We start from the raw sequence: 18,530 nt of genomic DNA, 5'->3' as shown, positions 1-18,530 counted from the left end.
GGGGTTAAGAGGGAGCATGTTAAAATTGCTCGAAAAATAATATTATTAGGAGTACTGCTGACTTTTGCATGTAGTAGAATTAGCAGAGAAGCAAGGATGGACGGTTGCACGTGCCTCCCCGACGTAGCTGCGGTCCAGTGTGTATAAGTAATAAGAGTCCAAGAGCTGCTTCTCTTTATGCCGACGTAGCATGGCCAGTAGCAGCAGCAGCACGGCCAAGCCCATGGAAGCCGTCCGTTCCGGGAGCGTCCTCTCCAATGTGGTCACCGTCCTGCTGCTCCTCTCCTTGGGCTTCGTCTTCGGCATGGTGTACAACGCCAACTTCCAGGAATCCCATCTCACGCCTTTCCTGCAGCCGCTGCCTTCTCTCCTACGGTCGTCGCCGACGCGGTCATCGCCAACTCCGGTGGTAGGGTGCGGCGTCGGGCCACCGTCGCCCTCTCCCACGCCGCCGCAAGCCCCGCCACCGGCGCGAATGGGGTTCGCCGACTTCCTCGCGCCGAGCGGCGGCGGCCTCGCGCACAACATGACCGACGAGGAGCTCTTCTGGAGGGCGTCCATGGTGCCCAGGGTCGCCCTCGTGCCGCGGCGCATCGTGCCCAAGGTGGCCTTCCTGTTCCTGGTGACCGGGGACATGCCGCTGCGGCCGTTGTGGGAGAAGTTCTTCGCCGGGCACGAGGGGCTCTACTCCATCTACGTCCACGCCAGCCCCGCCTACACCGGCTCGCCGCCGGCCGACTCCGTCTTCTACGGCCGCATGATCCCAAGCCAGGTAACCAGCGAAATGCGAAATTAAAATAAGAAAAACGATGCACACACACACACACAAAAAAATAGTGGTTGCGGTGAGCGTGGATCGAACACGCGACCTTCAGATCTTCAGTCTGACGCTCTCCCAACTGAGCTATCCCCACTTGTGCCAATTTACTTGATAATAACCTTTATTTCCAGGTGCTGTTTTGGCTCATAGGTGTAGATAATTTCACGGGTGCATCAGGACATTCCTTGTTCGCACACAAACTTTCGCAAAGAAAGAAATTTTTTGCGGCATGTATAAAAAAGATAAAAAAAATATCTTGTGAATAACTGTAATCATGCATCGAAGATTATCTTTTTTACACAACCACAAAAAATATCTTTTTCACTGAAACTTTGTGCACAAATATATAATGTCCAGATGTACACGCAGAATTTTTTCTTCAAATGTTTTAACTTTTTAGAAGGTGTACTAGACAATGGGTGCATATACACCTATGAGCCAAAGTGAATTTCCGACTTTACGTTTTTTATACACGCAGAACACGAGCTGGGGCAACATGAACCTGGTCGACGCCGAGCGGCGGCTGCTGGGGACGGCGCTGCTGGACCTCGGTAACGCGCGGTTCGCGCTGCTGTCGGAGACGTGCATCCCTCTCCTCTCCTTCCCGGCCGCCTACGCCTTCCTCACTAGCGCCAACGCCAGCTTCATCGACAGCTTCCCCACCCGCAAGCGGCACGCACCCTTTTTCCTCCGCCGCAACATCAGCCGCGCGCAATGGCGCAAGGGGTCGCAGTGGTTCGAGATGGACCGGGAGCTCGCCGTCGACGTCGTCGCCGAGGAGCAGTACATGGCCGTGTTCCGCGGCGACCATGGCATAGCCAACATGTTGGAGCACTACATGCCGACGCTGGTGACCCTGCTGGGCTGGGGCGCGCGCGCCGCCAACCGGACCCTCACCTACACCGACTGGCCGAGACCGGGCCCGCACCCGGCGAGCTACGGCGTGAGGGACGTCACGCCGGAGCTGCTGGAGGGGATGAGGCGAGGGAACGGGGAGTGCGGCTCCGGCGCCAGTGGGGCGGTTGAGTTCTGCTTCATGTTCGCGCGCAAGTTCTCCGGGGATGCGCTCGACAAGTTGCTTGAGCTCGCTCCTAAGGTCATGGGGTTCGGCTGAAATTTTGTATGTACAAGAGTCACTAGTTCGTGTGTGTGTTTTCTGCAAAAGAAAATGTTGTATTTCATTTTTTCGGAAGGCCACGACGCTTTATTAATTATGATGCTAGGAAAACTGATTGAAATTATCACTGATCAAACTTATCAATGTTCTAGTATTCATACTTCATTTATTTCTTTTATCATTTACCTATTCGGGGACGAGCAGGAATTAAGCTTGTGATGCTGATACGCCTCCAACTTATTTATAATTTATGAAGTATTCATGTCATGTTTATAATAATTTTATATGGGTTTGGTGTACTTTTATATTATTTTTACGAAAAAATATATTAATCTAGTGCACAGCATGAGTTCCTGTTTTTTTTGCCTATTTCTTTGTTTTGCAGAAAACAATATCAAACGAAGTCCAAACTTGATAAAAATTTATGATGATTTTTTATGGAGGAAAAGAGACCAACAAAGCTTCCGGGAAGGACTAGAAGATGCCCATGGGAGCCACAAGCTCAAGGGGCGCGCTACCTGATCTTGTGTGTCCTCCAGGAACCTTCCTGGTGTGATTCCAACACGGAAAAATCCTATAAATTCATAAACCCCCTAAAGTTGACCTATATGAGTTATCTGCAGCCGCAATCCTCTGTTCTGAAGCGATCTCATCTAGAGCCATATTCTAACACCCTGTTGAAGGCTTCATCATCTCCGCTACCTCCATGACGAGGAGGGAGTAGTTCACCCTCAGGGCTGAGGCTATGTACCAGTAGATATGCGTTCGATCTCTATCTCATGTTTTTGATTTATCTTGATGTACCATAAGCTTTGTTATGATGTTCTTACTTCTCTATCTTTATTGTGATGAATTGAGTCTTGCACTTTGAAGTTTTGTATGTTGGATTGAATACTTTGAATTTAAGACCACCTAACGCGTGTCTTACTTGTGGGTACTCGTGGTGACAATGGGGTAATTTATCGAGATCATTTGATATATGTTTTGGTAATCAACTTGCAGATTCCTATCATGACATTGGAGTAATCTAAGCATAAAGGTTGATAAACGTTTTCATCATACTTTCTTTAATAGGAACTTTGGAGTGATTTTTTATCACATGTTGAGGGATTATTATATGATTCAATTATGCTAGTACTGTTGACAGATTGCACTACTGAAAATAAGACCCTAGTCCTTGTTTCTAAGCATTGAGACACCGTTTCCACACATTTTTGCTACTTGCTACTTTGCTTTATTTATTTATTCAAATTATAAAAAGCTATTCCTATCATCCATATTACACATCTATCATCATCTATTCGCCGAACTAGTGCACATGTACAATTGACAACTGTATTCGGTGCAGCGGCGGAGCCAGGATTGGAGCAAGCCCCGGGCCCAAAAAAATTTGTCGTGAGGAAAAAACTTAATGTCGGCTTTTAGCTACCTCAAAAGATACCTAAAACAAAATATGGCTAAATTGCACAAAATATTTAGACTTTAAACTCAATGCTTAACAATACAACAAAATAGATAAAAAAACATGGCCAAAACTACGAAGAACAGTATGTGATAAAAAAGAGAGTACCAAATCAATGGTTTGCTTCATCACTCACATAACCTCATAAATGGTGGAAGAAGAGCCAACACCTTCAAAGCATCAAAAGCAATTTTTATAAGATAAAGCATAAACATCAAGAGAAACAATTATCGTTGATACAAATCTAAAAACTTACCACTTCGATGAGGTAAATGCCCTTTGCAACACCTATATAAGTTCCTTGGATCAAGACAAGCAATGCATCTTAACAATTGGGTAGATCTTTAATCTTTCTTTTCTACGATATGAAATAAAATTGGCATTTACATCAAAATACCCTAGATATATGACTGCATACATACACATTATTTGAATTAAATTCTAGTTCGAGTAGTTTACACACTGATACATCATACAAGTAAAACATGTACAAGTGGAATTGTGAAAAGCTTCAGTGAGGAAACAGACAAAACATCAAAGAAAATACAAGGTGCAGCAACCCGCAATGAAACAACGGGCATGGGATGATGCGCCACACGGGCGATCGATGCACGAGACAGGATGCGGCGACCGGAGCCCCAGAGGCCAGAGTAGGGGGAAAGGCGGCGGGGGGGGGGGGGGGGGGTATCTGGTGCACCAAGACAATTGGTGCTACCGGTGCACTGGACCCCGTTACATATTTAAAAACGTTTAAAAAAACTGAAAACAATTTAGTACATTGACACAACATCAGTGTATGTCGTCACAAAAATTCAAATCAAAATTCAAAACACTACTTGAGATACAAAAATGACAAGTTTCACATAAATGTGCTAATGAGCTACAACTGAAGCCCAACTCGTGTTATGTACTATTCAGTGTCAAATTTGTCATTTTTGTATCTCGAGCAATGTTTCAAATTTGATTTGAATTTTTTTGACAACATACATTAATGTCGTGTCAATGCAGTAATTTTTTTATGATTTTTTCCAACATTTTTGAATGTGCAATGGGGGACCGGTGCACCGGTAGCACAAATTGCCCCGGTGCACCAGATACATCCCGGGGGGGGGGGGGGGGGGGGGGAAGGGGGAGCGGGGTCGAAGGCGAAGCCACGGCAGATGGCGGCACGAACGCTGGAGTATGGAGATCGATCGTGCCACTCGTCTTGCCTGCGTGTGACCCGGCGACCGGCGGGGCCTCATACGTCTCCAACGTATTTATAATTTATGATTGTTCCATGCTATTATATTATCTATTTTGGATGTTTTATATGCATTAATATACAATTTTATATTATTTTTGAGACTAACCTATTAACCGAGAGCCAGTTTCTGTTTTTTTCCATGTTTTAGAGTTTTGCAGAAAAAGAATACCAAACGGAATGAAACTTTCGCGATGATCTTTCTTGGACCAGAAGCAAACCATGAGACTTGGAGATGAAGTCGGAGACGCAACGAGGCGGCCACGAGGGTGGAGGGCGCGGCCCCTACCTCGTGGGCCCCTCGTGGGTCTCCTGACCTAGTTCCTTCGCCTATATATACGATTATACCCTGAAAACATCCAGGGGAGCCACGAAACCACTTTTCCACCGCCGCAACCTTCTGTACCCGTGAGATCCCATCTAGGGACCTGGTGTCCTGCCGGAGGGGGATTCGATCACGGAGGGCTTCTACATCAACACCATTACCCTTCCGATGAATCTTGAGTAGTTTGCCACAGACCTACGGGTCCATAGCTAGTAGCTAGATGGCTTCTTCTCTCTCTTTGATTCTCAATACCATGTTCTCCTTGATGTTCTTCGAGATCTATACGATGTAATATTCTTTTGCGGTGTGTTTGCCGAGATCCGATGAATTATGGATTTATGATCAGATTATCTATGAATATTATTTGGTTCTTCTCTGAATTCTTATATGCATGATTTGATATCTTTGCAAGTCTCTTTGAATTATCGGTTTAGTTTGGCCTACTAGATTGGTTTTTCTTGCAATTGGAGAAGTGCTTATCTTTGGGTTCAATCTTGCGGTGTCCTTTTCCAGTGATAGTAGGGGCAGCAAGGCACGTATCTATTGTTGCCATCGAGGATAAAAAGATGGGGTTTTCATCATATTGCTTGAGTTAATTCCTCTACATCATGTCATCTTACTTAATGTGTTACTCCGTTCTTTATGAACTTAATACTCTAGATGCATGTTGGATAGCGGTCGATGTGTGGAGTAATAGTAGTAGATGCAGAATCATTTTGGTCTACTTGACACAGACGTGATTCCTATGTTCATGATCACTGCCTTAGATATCGTCATAATTTTGCGCTCTTCTATCAATTGCTCGGCAGTAATTTGTTCACCCATCATATTATTTGCTATCTTGAGAGAAGCCATAAGTGAAACCTATGGCCCCCGGGTCTCTTTTGCATTATATTGAATCTCTTCTCCATCATACTAGTTTCCGATCTACTATTTTGCAATCTTTTACTTCCCGATCTATAAACAAAAAATACCAAAAATATTTACTTTACCGTTTATCTATCTCTATCAGATCTTACTTTTACAAGTAACCGTGAAGGGATTGACAACCCATTTATCGCGTTGGGTGCAAGTTGTTGATTGTTTGTGCAGGTATTCGGTGACTTGTGTGTTGTCTCCTACTGGATTGGTACCTTGGTTCTCAAACCGAGGGAAATACTTACTCTACTTTGCTGCATCACCCTTTCCTCTTCAAGGGAAAAACTAACGCAAGCTCAAGAGGCAGCAGGGCCGCACGAGGGTTGCGTCTCCTTTTTTTTAGCATGTCAGCGTTAGCGCTACATCTCTTCAGCCTCGTGGATCGTGGGTGGGTTACCTCATGCATGCGTTTGTTTCTGACAAGACAACCTAGCAAGGCTTTGGGCCTTCTTTATTTATTGGGCTGTACCCCGGGCCTGGAAAGCAACCTATATAAATTGTAGCCTATAAATTTTTGCAAGCCTAGGGCCTGGACCCTGGGTGCCCGGGGCCCAGATCTGCCCCTGATTGGGTGTGTTGGGGTCTTGGGGACATAAGAGACTCTTTATATTTGCTTGCATGGTTGTTTGAGAGAGACCATTTTCATCCTACACCTCTAATGGAATGATAAATTTTAGATCATCCACTTGAGGGAAATTTTTGGCTGTCATATAAAACTTTGCGCTTGAAGGCCCAACAGAGTCTTTAAGAATAAAAATGCGTAGTAGACATCAACCTATTTCTGGCGTCAATGCCAGGGAGGTGAGTGCTTGAAAGTATATTTTTCTATCTTGCAACTTAATCTTTTAATTTCTTGTTTATTCACTAGTTTCCTTCGCCCCTCTTCCGTTCGTCTTTTTCGCTTGCTTCTTGTGTGCTTGTATGTTGGATTGCTTGCTTTGTCACGACGGCTCAAGATAATACCAAATTGTGTGACTTTTCCAATACCAACAACAATGATTTTATTAGCACTCTGATTGCTCCCAGTACTAATGCTGAATCTTGTGAAATTAATACCGCTTTGCTGAATCTTCTTATGAAAGATCAATTTTCTGGCCTTCCTAGTGAAGATGCCGCATCCCATCTAAACAATTTCGTTGATTTGTGTGATATGCAAAAGAAGAAAGATGTGGATAATGATATTGTTAAATTGAAGCTATTTCCGTTTTTCGCTTAGAGATCGTGCTAAAACTTGGTTTTCATCTTTGCCTAAAAATAGTATTGATTCGTGGAATAAGTGTAAAGATACTTTCATCTCTAAGTATTTTCCTCCCGCTCAGATTGTCTCCCTTAGGAACGATATTATGAATTTTAAGCAACTTGATCATGAGCATGTTGCACAATCTTGGAGAGGATGAAATTGATGATACGTAATTGTCCTACACATAGTTTGAATTTGTGGATGATTATACAAAAAAATTATGCCGGATTGAATTTTGCTTCTAGAAATCTTTTAGATTTGGCCGCGGGAGGCACTTTTATGGAAATCACTTTAGGAGAGGCCACTAAGCTCCTAGATAATATCGCGATAAATTATTCTCAATGTCACACCAAAAGATCCACTAGTAAAAAGGTTCATGCGATTGAAGAGATTAATATTTTGAGTGGAAAGATGGATGAACTTATGAAATTATTTGCTAATAAAAGTGTTTCTTCTGATCCTAATGATATGCCTTTGTCCACTTTGATTGAGAATAATAATGAATCTATGGATGTGAATTTTCTTGGTAGGAACAATATTTGTAACAACGCATATAGGGGTAATTTTAATCCTAGGCCGTTTCCTAGTAATTCCTCTCATAATTATGGTAATTCCTATGACAATTCTTATGAAAATTTCTCATCCCGATCCTCCCACTCGGGGGCTTAGCTGCGACCCCGAACTCGCCTAAGTCGCAAAGATCCTTTGAGCTACGTCACAAGTACAACGTACGCTCCATCCCATGAGGTGTTGACTGAACACCACGTCTGAGCTGCGTCACAAGTACAATGTACGCTCCATCCCGATCCGCAAGGACGACGAGGTGTCGACTGAACACATCGTCAGACCCACTCGAGGAAAGGTGAAAAGATCAAGTTCACTCAGAATTGAAAGACATTCAGAAGCAATAAAAGGAAAAGCCATGATATTCAAGAGAAACCAAGTTCAGATAAATCCCGCGAAAGTTTGGAACCGTAACGGGCAGAAGTACTCAGGCATCAAGCCTGAAAGGGTTTAACGGTTACATAACCACTCGGCATTCCGAGGCAAATAAATGTGGGGCATAATGTTTTGTTCACTCGGTAGGAGAAGGACTTGCTGGATCACAAAAGTTGTCAAGGTCGATGCTGCCTATGATGCGAGTGGCGGCGTCAAGGAAGGTGTCCATAAAGGACTGGAAACTGAGCTTTTTGGTGTTGGCAACCTTGAGGGCCGCCAGCTTGTCTTCTCTGACATCCTTGCAGTGCACTCGGACCAATGACAGGGCGACATCGGCGCCACAACGAGCAGTTGACTTCCTCCATTGCTGCACTCGACCAGGGATTTGATTCAGTCAAGTCATCGGAGACTCGAGATCCTGTGAGAGTTCCTCCTGAGGCCAGAGTTCAGCATCAATCCGCGTCATTGCCGCCTTCAGTCGAGCGAGATAATCCACATCACTGTCCAGGCGAGACTCCAACCGCAACACATTCATTGCAACGTCATCTTTGACAGTAGAGTTTACGGGGTCAAGACCTGTCTTGACCCGCCCAGTTTCTGCTTCGAAGTCTTGACAAAGTTCTGCGCAATCGGAAAAGCAGTGAGTCGACAGTTTAACAAGACATGTCAGTCGACGTCAACAAATCAGTCAAACAAGAGGAAATACCTTCAAGCTTCAAGACCAACTTCGCAACAAGCTGCCCAGATAAGACTCCAATTCACCCTTCTTGGCCTTGAGACTTCCAACTTCGTCAGTCAAGCTTTCATTGTCCTTCTTCAGTCGCGCAACCTCCTGGTTGGCTTCAGAAACGACAGTCTTCAACTTGGAGTTCTCCTCTTCCAACTTGTTGACTGAGGCCAACTTCTTGTCCACAAGTGCTGTTTTCTCTCGCGCTTCCTTCTGAGCCGCGGCAAGGTCTTGATCCTTCTTCTCTAGAGCCTGCTTCATTTCCTCTAAAGAAATAACATTCTTCAGAGAGCTTGGAGTTGACGGTTTTCACTACGTACATCTGTTCGAGTGGAGTCACTCGGTTCAAAGAGATTAAAAGAAAAGAGAGAGAGAGAGTCATAAGGCCAATCGACGAATTGTTACCTCCCATGGTAGCTGCTTCGTCCTGCGCTTTCTTGAGATTCTTCTTGGCCAGATCCAGATCTAAGTTAAGGCTGATCTGCTTCTTCTCCAGTTCAGCAAATTGAGCTCCAAGATCACAAGACCTCTGCAGTCAGCAAATAAGACATGTCAGTCGACGAGAACGAAAGTCAATCATAGCGAAAATTGCTCTAAGACTACCGCCAAATCAAACATTCAACAGTAGTCTCGGTGGGTGCACTTAGCGTGCCCCCACTAGTCCGTTACACTCAGCATGGTCTGCCCAGCTTGAGTAAAAAAAAGAGATTCTCAGACCTCAGCCGACTACCAGCAGTCGACTGCGGTCTCGGGGACTACACCCAGTGGGTGCACTCTGCGTGCCCCCACTGGTTCCGAAAAACACTCGACTCAACCTGGTCGACTCAAGTGGAAGAACTATTCAACTCTAAGTCAGAAACACCCCAGTGGGTGATTGGATGCGAAATGCAGACCCATGATAGATGCACATAAAAGGTTCCAAATCGCTCATCCAAGGACACCCTACGGACAATGAAGCAACAGTCACAACTATCAATAGCCAAGAGACCAGTCGGAAACCAACTAACCTTGACGTTGGCTTGCAGAGCGGTGCTCGCGTTGTAGGCAACTTGGACGGCCTCGTGCACTACCTTCATTTGCTCCATCACGAGGTTTGCCTGGAGAAGGGCCTCCCTGGCGGCACTCGGCGGGTTGTCTGGAGTATGATATGCAACAAAGAGCGATGACGGCAACACAGTCGGAGCAATCACAGGGTCTGAAGCATGGAGGTGTACAGGAGCGCCAGAGACCTGAACAGTCGATGCCGAGGGATGGTCAGTCGACAGTGGATTGGCAAAGGTAACATTGGCCCGAGCTAGATCTCCAGATCGCTAGACCACCGTCTCAGGCACTGATGTCGACTGAGGCACCTGACCCTCGGTTGTTCTCCCGCTTGAGGCCCTGCCCCTCCTTCTCCTCTCTCTTAGAGGCACTTCCTCTTCATCATCGGAAAGTTCAATGACGTCCCGCGGAGCTGCAACAAAAAACAACCTTAAGAGTTCAATCGACCAACAACCCAGTCGGCAGAAAAAAATTCAAGATGGCCAGAGCATACAAGCTTTGGAAGTGGCCGCGTCATCAGTCTCCTCATCACCTGGGGCCTTGTCAATGTCCATGGAAGTCGCAGAAGTTGCAGCACTGAAAAAGTTCATAATCCACTCGGTCAGAGCAGAAATATGAGTTGGTAGAAGAAAACGCGGAAAGATAGAATACTCACCCAGAGGCAACATGAACATCCATCTTGATCTTGGGCAAGGTCTTCCGAGGCTTCGAAGGGGCGACCTTCTCCGTTGGCTCCGGAGTCGAAGTACGAGTGCGCTTGTGTGCTTGGGTACTCGGAGCCACGGTCTTGCCACGCCCGCCCGCTGGATCTTGGAGTTGTTTGGATCAATGCTCCGAGCAAGGTGGTGAGTCGACTACCTCTTCGTCTTCTGATTCATCACTTTCTTCCTCATCGTCATCTTCTGGAGATTGCCAGTCGCCGCTCTCTTCTGCGCTGTCCTCGCCCTCCTAGTCTTGCTCCAGAGCTTGTTCACCGTTGGGCATTGATTACATTTTAGTATAAACCTACAAGACGAGAAGCCAATTAAATATTAGTCAGATTCAGAAACAGTTGCAAGACAGACTGAAGTACACTTGATAGCGAAAATCAGACCTTGTCTGGCTGGTTGTTGGTGTCGAATGTATCGACTCTCCTGGCTCTCCTGGGGTTGTCCTTGTTTCCTGTAATGCCCTTCAGCCACAGGGCCACCGTCTCATACGTAACCTCCTCTGGGTGAACTCGGGCGGTGTCGTTGACTCCCAAATACATCCACATTGAGTAGTCACGAGCTTGGAGCGGCTGGATGCATCGACTAAGAAACACCTGCAATAGATCCATGCCAGTTACACCCCGACGGACCAACTGGACCACTCTCTCGACCAACATGTTCGTTTCCACCCTCTCCGCAGCAGTCACTTTCAGTGAGGAAGGTTGTTGGGCACGATCTAGGGAAAAAGGGGGAAGACCGGTCGACTAACCAGGAGTCGCAATATCCTAGCAATTGAACCAGGTCGATTGCCAACCCCTGACTGACTCGGGAAGTGTCATGGGAGGGAAAGCACTCCTCTTCCTCATCTGAATCCCTAGACCCCCGCACATCTGGATCACGTGCGTCCTCTCGTCACTCAAATTTGCTTTCTTCACAGCCTGGGAGCGAACTGCGAAGATGTGTTTGAAGAGACCCCAGTGCGGTCGACAACCCAGGAAATTCTGACACATGGACACAAACGCGGCGAGGTACGTGATGGTGTTGGGGGAGAAGTGGTGGAGCTGAGCACCGAAAAAGTTCAAGAAGCCCCGGAAGAAAGGATGCGGAGGAAGAGAAAAGCCACGGTCGACATGGGTAGCAAGCAGGATACACTCACCCGACCGCGGCTGAGGCTCCGTCTCCCCCTCCGGCAATCTCGCGGCCCCGACAACGATCAAACCGGAGGTCGCCAGCTCTTCGAGATCCTCTTGCCGAAGCGAAGATCGGATCCAATATCCCTGGATCCAACCCAGCGACAGCGCAGACCTCGACGACGATCCCTGATTCGTCTTCTTGCCTTTCGCCGCACCCGTCACCTTTTTCGCGTGCTTCAGCACCACCGTCTTCTCCTTCACCATGGTGGCAGGCGGCGCGCTAGCGGGGCGGCGACGTCGAGAGCGGAGGAAGATGCAGCGGAGGCGGAGAAAGAAGAAGGGGATTGAGGGCGCATAGTGCAGACGCCTCGGCCCCGATGCCTTTTGAGGACCCACTTCCGAGTGGCTGACGAGTGGGCCCGTGCAATCTGTCAAATCCCGCAACAGTCGCACGCCGGATACTGTCTATCCGCCCCGCTTACTTCGGCACGCCCCGCCTCGCGCGCTTCCCCAAATTTTCGAATCCCATGAGATCCGAGATCCGCAGTAACCAATCGCGCCGAAGATTTCGCATCGAAGCAACACTCGACAAGTAACAACATGATTACACTCAACAACTTCTGAATCGATCAAGGCGACTGAAACGAAGCCGAAGCTTCAGCATAAGCCTCCAATCCAGCATGGATACTTGTGAAGCACGAGAGCCAAGGCTGGACCAACGTCAACCTTCTTTTCACTCGGTCCTCAATCCATTCGGGGGCTAAAGATGATGATATAGACCTAGGGTAGGGTCATATGCCTGACCTATACACCCCACCCAAGGTCACTACCCTAGAAGAAAAGACATTCAAAGAGCAGCAGAGGGTATCAATTGAGGTAGTCGAGTGCAATCCACTCGACCAATCATCTCACTCGGATACCCCTCGCTCCTACACTCGCTCGACTAAGACCCGGTCACTCGACTATACAGAAGACCACTCGACCCACAGGAGACCAGGAGTCACTAAGGACGGCAACGGTCAGGCGTTCACTCCGTAGTGTTTAAGGTCATTAAATACACTTTATAGCTGGCGTTACCAGTAACGCTCTGTCTTAATGTACATTGAACCCCTGTAATGGAGGTGGGCTGGGGTTCTGGCGTACTCTATATAAGCCACCCCCCTCCTCTGGGACAAGGATTCGCACCCCTTATAACACACACACACCATATTCCAGTCGACCGCCTCAGGGCACCGAGACGTAGGGCTTTTACCTCCTCTGAGAGGGGCCTGAACTCGTAAACTCGTGTGTGCATCCTCGCCGTAGCTAGGGCATTGCCTCCTCATACGTACCTCCTATTTTTAATGTCAGACTTAGTACCACGACAGGTATACCATCCTCTTTTATCTTAACTAGTGGTTGGGGCGTCATCCAATGGCGCTTCGCTTCCTGAAAGGAAGTTTGTGCGGTGCGAGGTAGGGTGCCACACTTTTCATTGAATTTGAGCTTTGATTGACAACACACATATATGTACAGCTGATGCATTACATACGATGGCTTGTCCAAATTCAGCAAATAAACAAACAATCTTAACACTATATCTACCAGATGCTCCTGTTCATCATGTCGCTGTATTGCAGACTCTAGACTTGTCGCTGCAGTTCATCTACACGTTGAACTAACGCCCTCCGCCGACCCCACCGAGCCGACACTCACCTTCATCATTGCCTACTCGAGGGGGGTGGAAGCAGAATGCTGGTATCTCGTCGACTCAGAATTCTTGCATGCCGTAGTGCAGCCAGTGGTTGAGCCTGCCGCCGAGGTCGACGCTGCTGTGTTGCACTGTCTTGACCAGCAGGAGGACCGCGCTACCCCCATGCACACCCAGATCACCACCAGCCGCAGCAGCTGCCACGTCCGTCGGCTGATCAAGACCTTCCTCGTTGTCTTGCATCATTTTTCTCAAACCTAGATGAATCCCATTTGATTTTGATCAAAACCAACTAATCTATTACATCAGCAAGGAACATATATAGTCCCTCCATCACTTTTTTATGAACGGAGGGAGTAGTAAGTAAGAACTCCGGGAACAAGAAAGAAACAAATTAGGCAAGGCGAATACCGAGAATTAATATCTGGCGAGAAAAAAAAACATAAGAATAAGATTTGGTGGGGTGCAGGGAGGCAGGATTGGCCTGTAACTCACCAACCACTGAATTCGTCCACTCAATGTCTCCCATTCAAATGTGTTGTTCATTATGTATCACCAAAAATCAGAGAAGATTGTCTCGAAATGAATCAAGTAAACAAAATTGGTCTCAATGGAAACAAAAGGACATAGTAATGTATCTATGAGAGTGATGATGATTCTCATTTTTATTATGTGTTATCCCTATGCCAATATCTCTACTAATGAATAACATATAGTACAATTAGTAGCAGTGCAAAAAATTGCGTCACCAACAATGAAGTGCCTAAACCTGTAGAGAATCTGACCAAATTCAGAAACCTAATTAAATTTTTTGAGGCAAAGTTCATGTATTATCTACCAGCTATTTAGGCTCTATTGCATTGGGTGATTAAAATATAGCAACTATCATGTAGCAGCAAGAACTGAGTTTTTTGTTAAACCTAATTAAATTGCACAAAGAGTAATCGTGACTGCGGCCATCAAAGTTCAACTGATAGTGTTTCGCTTTTGCGAGTAGAACTTGGAGCCAAAGCAAGGAAGAGAAATATCTTAACGGAGGAAGAGTCGGCCAACATACTGTTAGAAGCTAAAATAACTGGAAAATATTGCATGCCTGGAAAGTTCATTACCATCATCATAAAGATGAGAACAAATACCTGAGCACTCAATTGGTGAGTGCAATAATCCTATCAGGAGGAAAAAAAATACCATTAAGCAAAGACTCGCATGATCCACTGGTGAGTGCAATAATCCTACCAGGAGCCCTCCCGCTGGCAAAAGCCGAGATCCATCGTGCCTACATGGCTCTAAGGCCAAAGAAGAGGAAGCCACCCTGTGGCGACGCCGATGGGATCGGAGGCGAGAAATCCCTTATCGCCCTGGCAATACGCACAAGGCGAAGGGTACAAGAAAATGGACTATAGCCCATAAATTTTAACAACATCCATCAATGTAAAAAAAAGTATAATTTGATTTTTCCGTGGTGTGATGAAATAAGTTTTAGTACAAGTTCAGTCATGTAAGATTCGTAAAGTTCAGGGCCTCTTTGATTCGTGGGATTTTGAAAACGTAGGAATAGGAAAAGTATAGGGTTGGAGTGGCATGCCCACTTGAATCCTATAGAATTTGCAATGCGTGTCTGATGCCACAGGAAAAATAAAGAAATTATAAAAATATGTTGGAGTGGATGTTAGATTCTCTATGAAATGTAGTATAAAAAATTCCATAGAGAAAATTTCTATGGGATCCAATCCTATGAATCAAATGATCAACATAGAAAAAAGTCCAAAGGATTTCAATCCTCCAGAAATCCTGCAAAATTCCTTTGAATCAAAGGAGCCCTCAAATGGATACGACACTGTTAATCATGTATTTTTTCGTAGTATGTTTCAAAAATCCTGAGAATCAAATAAACCAGTAATACACATCCGCAAGATCGTGTGTTACACTTGCAGTCAACGTTAACTGGTTGCTTCACCAAAAAAGGGATTATTGAACCGTTGAACATACGCAGGGTTGCAGATCGATCGATCGGTTACTCGAGTGAAAACGATCGAGCTCAAGTTGTCAGGCAGGGGCAAACAACTTGGGAGCGAGGTCGAGCAGGGCGTCGAGAGCCTCCGGCTTGAACTTGCGCGCAAACACGGCGCACACCTCCGCCACCCCGCCGTTGTAGTAGCAGTCGCCGTAGCCCCGCCTCATCTCCTCGAAGAGCTCCTCCGTGACCTCGCTGCCGTTGTGGCTCTTTGGGTGCTGCCCCACCGGGTGCCGCCAGTCGGAGTAGGTGACGGTCCGGTTGGCGTTCCGGCTGCCCCAGCCCAGCAGGCTCGCCAGCGTCATGGGATAGTGCTCCTCCAGGTTGCGGACCCCGTGCTTGCCGTTCCGGAACACCGGGCCGTAGTAGGTCTCGTCGGACACCACCTCAAGCGCGAAAGCGCGGTCCATCTCGAACCACTGCGCGCCCTTGCGCCACTGCGCCAGGCTGATGTTCCGCTCGGCGAAGAATTCCCGGTGCCGCGCGCGCCCGTCCCGGCGGTCGAAGCTATCGACGAAGCTGGTGTTGGATCCGGTGAGGTAGGCGTACAGGACCGGGAAGCCGAGGATGGGGATGCACGACTCGGACAGCAGCGCGAACCGCGCGTTGGCAACGTCCAGCAGCGCGTTTCCCAGCAGCCGCCGCTCCGCGTCCATCAGGTTGATATTTCCCCAGCTCGTTCTCTGCATGATACCATAGTTATAAATAGCGCGCTACGCCTCTTTACGACATGCCTCTTTACGACATACCTCTTCTAAACGCTATAGCATTGCTATTTAAAATCTTTATTTATGTGTTTAGATCAAAATTTCTTAACGCAAGACCTTCTGTAAACGCCACAGCTCTCTATTTAAAACCATTAACATGCACACCGTCGGCTATCGACATCGTCGGTTGAGGTCGACGGGGACGACAAATGTGAAGTGTTAGCCGCGTACCTGGCTCGGGATGATGCGGCCGTAGAACGGGGAGTCAGGCGGCGGCGAGCCGGTGTAGTCGGGGCTGGTGTGCACGTAGATGGAATAGAGCCCCTCATGGCCCTCGAAGAACTTGTCCCATAGGGGACGCAGCGGCACGTCCCCCCTCACCAGGAACAGGAAGGCGACCTTGGGAACGATCCCGTGCTTGGGCGTGCTCTTGATCCTCGGCACCATGGACGCCCTCCACATCAGCTCCTCGTCGGTCATGTTGTGCAAGGCGCCGCTGCCACTCTCCATTCTCCGTCTCTCCAATGACGGCGGGGTCGGCTCGGGAGGGGGCAACGACGGAGGCAGGATGCATGGTACAGCTTCTGGCGTTGTCGGTGGCGTTTGCAGCCGAGAGGCAGGCAGCATCAATGGCGACAGGAAGTTGTGGACGTAGAAGTTGTCGAAGGTGACGTTGGAGACCAAGCCTAGCACGTATGCCAAGCAGAAGACGAGCAGCATAGGCACCACGTTCACGCGGCCGCTGCCGGCCGCCATGGGCTTCTTCATGGCCTAATCGCTAGGCTTGGAGCATGCGTGTAAGCTACCGAGAAGTTGATGCTCCTTCCAGTTGGCTATGCTTCGAACGATTAGACCACTAGTACTGCGCTGACATGCGACGTTGAATTCAGCCTTCGTTTATATGCATGTTAGTACTAGCTTGCTCTTGAAAAAGGTGGTAGCTTAAAATCAACTAAACACGAAGATTTGCGGAATTGGACTTGCATAGTGCTAAAACGATAAATTTCTTGAAATTGGCTCGTGCAAGTCTGAAAAGGTTCTCAAATTGGAGTACGATTCCGCTTCAACTTCGAGCTCGAAGGTATGGAGTATGCATGATTATCAATCGGATGTTAGCAAAAGCACATTTTGCATATCCTTCAAGAATTTTTTCGACAAAGGGTGAATTTTATTAGCTCAAAATGAAGCATCAAGAAGAGACATAACACAATAAACGCACACCCGGCCTCTGCATAGCTAGGATGTACATAACCTACACCAACTCACAGACACGAAAAAACACCGACAACAAGCAAAGTCATAGAAAACCAAAGCTATGTGAAGGCGAGGAAAAAACCCCAAAGTGATCAGACTTGTGATCGGCACACAACCATGACCATATCCGCACCAACCATCTCTTGACACCACATGGACAACGAGGTTCTTCAACAGCAACGCCTTCAGGAAGGGAGCGACACTCAGTTACCATCGTCACCGGATCCAACCACAAGGCCAGAATCTAGGTTTTCACCCTGAAGAATCAGTCCGAGCCTATCCAAGCAATGCCTTCAACAAGGTAACAACGTAAAAAACATTGCCACTGCCAGGTATAACCACTCGGGTCTGACCTAGGCTTTCACCCTGGAGCTCAAGACTGGGTGCTCGAGTATCACCATCATCGAAGTCGCTCATGTGTTGTCGCCGCCACTTTTCCACGATCCCAACAGCTACATGCGATGTGACCGCCATCACTACGCAACCATTCCTCTGGGTCAAGCCATCGTATATAATTTGAATCTCACCGCCAAAGAATTAAAACGGAAATCATTATAACCGGGATCTCTTTGCGCCTGTTTGCTATAAAGGTGCGTTTAGTTATCTGCACATCATTATAACCGAGGTCGGGCGTTGCTTAAACGTGACACATTTTATAGCACAAGGTCAATAGCTAGATGAAACTTGAAAATAACACAAGCAAACAGCGAGGAGACGGAAGATCACGGCAAAGGAGACGTGCAAGTAAATTGCGGGAGTGGCTATCCCTAGTTGACTAAATATATATTTTGGCTCTATCGAACCAGGCGATCCAAATCGTACGCCCGCAAAAAGCTAGAAACAACAAGGAGCTCTGACTACTAATTGAGCAGAAAAGAACCGATAAAGTTCATAAGGGAACATCATTCATCATCAAAAACCAACCACATCGGTAACCTCACAAACTCACTCGTCGCCGTCCGAATTGAAAACCCACATGACAAGCTCGAGCCGCCTAGCTAAACAAGATACGGAGCGCAACAACATTTGGCTGCCGTGACTTTCAGATACACGTCGTTGCACGCCCGCTGATACTTCTTCCTTTTTCATTTACTTTACATATTAGATTATTAGATTTGACTGAAGTCAAACTTCGTAAAGTTCGATCAAGTTTATAAAAAAGAATATAAACATTTATCATAACACATCTATATGATGTGAAAGTTCATTTG

General features: G+C 47.0%; 2 protein-coding genes and 1 non-coding gene across 3 annotated transcripts; 1 reads left to right on the top strand and 2 right to left on the bottom strand.

Moving 5' to 3' along the window:
- The first annotated feature begins 72 nt into the window (after positions 1 to 72).
- LOC123068384 (glycosyltransferase BC10) lies at positions 73 to 2,059 on the top strand. The gene is made up of 2 exons (XM_044490961.1): positions 73 to 772; positions 1,299 to 2,059. Exons 1-2 carry the CDS (start codon positions 191 to 193, stop codon positions 1,932 to 1,934), a joined length of 1,218 nt encoding a protein of 405 aa, XP_044346896.1. The 5' UTR covers positions 73 to 190; the 3' UTR covers positions 1,935 to 2,059.
- Positions 842 to 914, bottom strand: TRNAF-GAA (transfer RNA phenylalanine (anticodon GAA)). The gene has a single exon. It is a non-coding gene; the product is annotated as a tRNA-Phe (tRNA).
- A 13,113-nt stretch (positions 2,060 to 15,172) lies between the features above and the next one.
- On the bottom strand, positions 15,173 to 16,916 carry LOC123064518 (glycosyltransferase BC10). The gene is made up of 2 exons (XM_044487985.1): positions 16,297 to 16,916; positions 15,173 to 16,041 (listed from the first exon to the last, which is right to left on the bottom strand). The coding sequence occupies exons 1-2, from the start codon at positions 16,831 to 16,833 to the stop codon at positions 15,391 to 15,393; spliced, it is 1,188 nt and encodes a 395-aa protein (XP_044343920.1). The 5' UTR covers positions 16,834 to 16,916; the 3' UTR covers positions 15,173 to 15,390.
- Positions 16,917 to 18,530: the final 1,614 nt, after the last annotated feature.

Source organism: Triticum aestivum, chromosome 3B, assembly GCF_018294505.1.
Source record: "Triticum aestivum cultivar Chinese Spring chromosome 3B, IWGSC CS RefSeq v2.1, whole genome shotgun sequence".
NCBI classification, from domain to species: domain Eukaryota; kingdom Viridiplantae; phylum Streptophyta; class Magnoliopsida; order Poales; family Poaceae; genus Triticum; species Triticum aestivum.
The sequence above is the reverse complement of the archived record's forward strand: the minus strand, read 5'-3'. Positions and strand labels throughout refer to the sequence as shown.

Bases quoted from the DNA above. Each gene is read 5' to 3' on its own strand.
- LOC123068384 (XM_044490961.1), top strand. From the start codon at position 191: ATGGCCAGTAGCAGCAGCAGCACGGCCAAGCCCATGGAAGCCGTCCGT. The intron at 773-1,298 runs GTAACCAGCGAA...TTATACACGCAG, and splicing joins GCCGCATGATCCCAAGCCAG to AACACGAGCTGGGGCAACAT.
- LOC123064518 (XM_044487985.1), bottom strand. From the start codon at position 16,833: ATGAAGAAGCCCATGGCGGCCGGCAGCGGCCGCGTGAACGTGGTGCCT. The intron at 16,042-16,296 runs GTACGCGGCTAA...GGTATCATGCAG, and splicing joins GCCGCATCATCCCGAGCCAG to AGAACGAGCTGGGGAAATAT.